This window comes from Sinocyclocheilus grahami, unplaced genomic scaffold (genome assembly GCF_001515645.1).
Source record: "Sinocyclocheilus grahami isolate Dianchi unplaced genomic scaffold, SAMN03320097.WGS_v1.1 scaffold43.1, whole genome shotgun sequence".
NCBI classification, from domain to species: Eukaryota; Metazoa; Chordata; class Actinopteri; order Cypriniformes; family Cyprinidae; genus Sinocyclocheilus; species Sinocyclocheilus grahami.
This window is the reverse complement of record NW_015505222.1, coordinates 1,874,900-1,879,189: the sequence shown is the minus strand read 5'-3', so window position 1 is coordinate 1,879,189 and position 4,290 is coordinate 1,874,900. Positions and strand designations below refer to the sequence as shown.

Here is a 4,290-nt window from a genome sequence, read left to right as displayed (position 1 = left end):
TCGCTTTTCAGACCGATGAGTTTTGTAAAAATCTACGCGTTTCAGAAAGACGGGGCATAGAGGAGAAACAATAATGTACAGTATGTGTAAAATAATGTGTTTTTTGAACCTTAAACCGCATAAAACAGTTCATTACACCAAATACACAAAATAATGTTATTTTTAGCAACATCATATGACCCCTTTAATTTTAATTTTGTAATTATTTTTATGAATGAATTATTTGCATCAATCCCTCCAGTTGGAGGGGAGGTCCCGATGAGTTTTGTAAAAATCTACGCGTTTCAGAAAGACGGGGCATAGAGGAGAAACAATAATGTACAGTATGTGTAAAATAATGTGTTTTTTGAACCTTAAACCGCATAAAACAGTTCATTACACCAAATACACAAAATAATGTTATTTTTAGCAACATCATATGACCCCTTTAATTTAAATTTTGTAATTATTTTTATGAATGAATTATTTGCATCAATCCCTCCAGTTGGAGGGGAGGTAAAATAAATAAATAAATAATAGTGAATGTATTAACCATAATATATTAATTTAAATAATAAAAAATATAAAGTACTAGATAACATTGAAAAACATATCTATTGAGCAGTCTTTTCCCCCCAATATGTTATTATTTTCAGTGGCATTTGTGCCACAATCCCAGGTTATTTTCTCCAGTCATGTTACCTGCCCTCAAATAACCTTGGGGGGAAAAAAACACACACACACACGCACACACACTGACTGGAACGATGAACAGCTCTTCACAGAACTTGTAGAACAAGACATGTGTTTATTGGTCAAACACCGCTGTGTTTTTCACTGTATATGTGTGTGTTTGCCTCATTTGACAGCGTGTATCTGTGTGGCTCATGTTACTGAATAACAGGGAACTGCACTGGATTGAGCGCTTTGGGTTAGCAACACCTATACCATAACTTGTAACATAAACCTTCACATACAGATTCTCCACTGGCTGGTCATTATTGTGGTGCCGAATAACTAAAGCAGCATTTACAACGCATTTCACTGCAGACAATGTATTTTATTTCTCAGTGAAGTTATTTCAGAGGTGAAAAGTTAAAACATGATAAAAGATTTATCTTTTTGAACAAACTTTTTTTTTTCTTTAAAATAACACGCACTGATGAATCATTCACAAGAAGACCAGGAGTATTTAATAGCAAAGCAAATGATTTACTTTTTCAGTAAATGGTTTTGATTTAACGTTGACTCTGCACCGCTATTTTAAACAGAGCAGCTCTCCAAACAACACCGGTTTATTCTACAGTTAGGAGCCTAAGAATGCCCTATTCAGTGTGCATGAGGAAACGTCTGGATTAGTACATGCTCGTACAAAGCGATTAACAACTGAGGCCGTGATGTCCTCTTACTGAAGCATGACTGGCATTTGACAGGTGTGATGTTTACATACAATGCATTTTTTGCATGCAAGAAATGTTACCCGTTAGACAATTGGGTGAAAGTGTAGTAAGATGCATCATGTGTCATCAAAGACAAATATTTAAGTTATTTCTGAAAAGCTTCAGCTGTGGGATCGGCATTGGTTGCATATCTCACCCGTGAATGCGATGCCTCCAGTTGTGATAGGGATCATACAGACTCTCACAGAAGGCCAGAGCGTGACGGACAAACTCCTCGGCTTGTGTCTGATCAGCCAGCTCCTTCTCTTTCGTCTTACTCTTCAGCTAAACAGAGAGAAAAAGAGTTGATTTACTTTAATACTGAGGAAAAGAGGGGGGAAAGAAGAAACAGAAAGGACAATAAAGAAGAGAGAAAATGGAAGAGGAAAGAGAAAAGAGAAGAGGAATAAGAGGAGAGGAGAGGAAAGGGATAGGAAGAGAAGAAAGAAAAGGAAGAGGATGAGGAAAACGGGAAAAGGAACAGGAAGAAGGAACGATAAGAAAGGATAGAAGAAGAGGAAACAATAAATAATAATTAAATGGAAAAAGAAAAGAAGTGGAATACAGAGAAAGGAAGATAAAGAGGAAAATAAAGGAAAAACAGAAAGGAAGAGGAAATGACACGAAAAGGAAGAAGGCTAGAGGAAAAGGATGTGTAAAATTACATGTAAAAGAAGAATAAAGAAAGAGGAAGTGGAAAAGGAGAACAGGGAGAAGGAAAAGGAAAGGAACAGGAAAGGCCAGGAAAACAATAAAAGAGGAGAGGAAATGGAAGTCCAAATGCCCTCTTTATTTTCCTGCCATTTCCTCTTAATTTGTTATTTTCCACATCTCTTTCCTCTAGTCTTCCTCAAGAAAGAAGAGAGAAACATGAAGAAGAAAACAGAAAAAGGAAGAGTAAGAGGAATGGGAACGGGAAGAAAAGAAAAGGAAAAGTAAGGGAAAGGTAAAAAAGGAACAGACTAGAAATAGAGGATAGGAAAAGGAAGAGAATGAGAAATAACAGAGTAAAGGGGCATGGAAAGTTAAGGCAGAGGAATTAATTGGAAAATGAAGAGGAAAGAATAGGGAAGAGGAAGAGGAAGAGGGCAAAACAGGACAGTTTGACCACCATTAAATAATGGGGACAGAAAGTAAAAAATAAATGGATAAACAGAAAACTTGATTTTGAAGCGAGTTTCAGACCTGCTGGATGTAAAGTGTTGTCATGGTGATGATGTGGTTTATGTAGGAACAGGCGCTGATCTCTTCCACATTTGACAGGTTCCTGTCAAGACACATCACACAGCTGTCAGTGTGGAGAAACTCTGTGTGCGTGCGTGTGTGCGCATGTGTGTAGCTGTATTGGACAGACTGCCGTATGACAGGACCATTAGTTCTAGCTGTCAGAGAGATTCCCCTGCCACCCCTATGATCATAAATCACACACTGACTGCTGCTGAAGCAGGACATCCAGCTGACGCTACAGAGTCTGTGAGTGGACAAATTACAACATCTTACTGAGTGGACATGCATGTGAAATATATGTTCACAGAAGAAGACATTATCGTCCCAGGAGCTACACTAAGATTCAAAAGTTTGGGGTCGGTTAGATGTTTTAAATGTTTTGAAAAAACTCTCTTATGCTCACCAAGGCTGCATTTATTTGATAAAAAATACAGTAACAATAATGACATTGTGAAATATTATTACAATTTAAAATAACATTTTGCTATTGTAACATTTTAAACTAATTTATTCCTGTGATCAATCAATCATTACAGTCTTCACGATCCTTCAGAAATCATTCTAATATGCTGATTTGCTGCTCAGGAAACATTTCTGATTCATATTTTTGTGGAAAACAATGATTTTTCTATTCAAATGAACAACATTTATTTAAATAATATATCTTTTGTAACATTATTTAGAAATATCTTTACTGTCACTTTTGATCAATTTAATGCATCCTTGTATGAAGCTATGCTGAATAAAACGATATATTTCTAAAATATTACTGACCCCAAAGTTTTGAATGGTAGTGTATGTCTGAAAAATGTCTCTTTTACATCTAAAAACTGTAACCATCTAAAAGAGTTTGACTAGAGTCATGTTAAACAACCTTAAATAAAGTAGTCTATGGGATATCCTCATTAAGTGTGTGTGTACATTTGAGTAGCAGCTGCCATTCGAGCAATGGCACTGTCGGACCCTTAAAAGTCTTGATGTGTCGCTGAAAGTGGAAACCACGCATGAACCCTCGGCAGCAGGTGCTCGGAGAACTCATGAAACATTCAGCAGGATCACAGGTGTCCAGTTTCTGTTTTTACTGAGATTCAGTGCACTTTATATTTTCATAAGAGACTCTATATGCAAACAGTTCTTTTACTCGAGTAAGTTTGTGCATTTAGCTCAAATACTGATCTGTTTCTGCAATGTTTTTTCTTAGTCATAAAGCGCTTCTCTCCCATCAGGCCCTCAGAGTCTGACCTGCAGATGACGATGAGGAACTTGAGGAGCAGGAGGGCCAACGTCTGCTGCTCGGGCTCCAGTCCCTCAGATGCTTTCTGCACACACTGCAGCAGCTGCAGACGCAACACCTGCAGGATGTTATCAGGTAACAGCGTCATGACGGGCGGCGTCTCCTCCAACCTGCAGCACACATGCAAAATCATCAGAAATTGATGACACAAATTTTACAATTCAATTCGATTCACAATTCACAAACTCGCGATTTGATTCACAATTCACAAACTCGCGATTCGATTCACAATTCATAAACTCGTGATTCGATTCACAATTCACAAACTCGCGATTCCATTCACAATTCACAAACTCGTTATTCCATTCACAATTCACAAACTCGCGATTCCATTCACAATTCACAAACTTT

General features: G+C 37.5%; 1 protein-coding gene across 2 annotated transcripts in view; it reads right to left on the bottom strand.

The window, feature by feature from the left end:
* Positions 1-4,290, bottom strand: part of nbeal1 (neurobeachin-like 1) — a 69,009-nt gene that overhangs the window by 47,021 nt on the left and 17,698 nt on the right. For both annotated transcript variants that reach the window (XM_016268125.1, XM_016268126.1), the window contains exons 4-6: positions 3,888-4,049; positions 2,604-2,685; positions 1,576-1,703 (exon numbers count right to left, since the gene is read on the bottom strand). In XM_016268125.1, the coding sequence (XP_016123611.1) occupies positions 1,576-1,703; positions 2,604-2,685; positions 3,888-4,049 (372 nt within the window). The remainder of the gene's footprint in view (positions 1-1,575; positions 1,704-2,603; positions 2,686-3,887; positions 4,050-4,290) is intronic.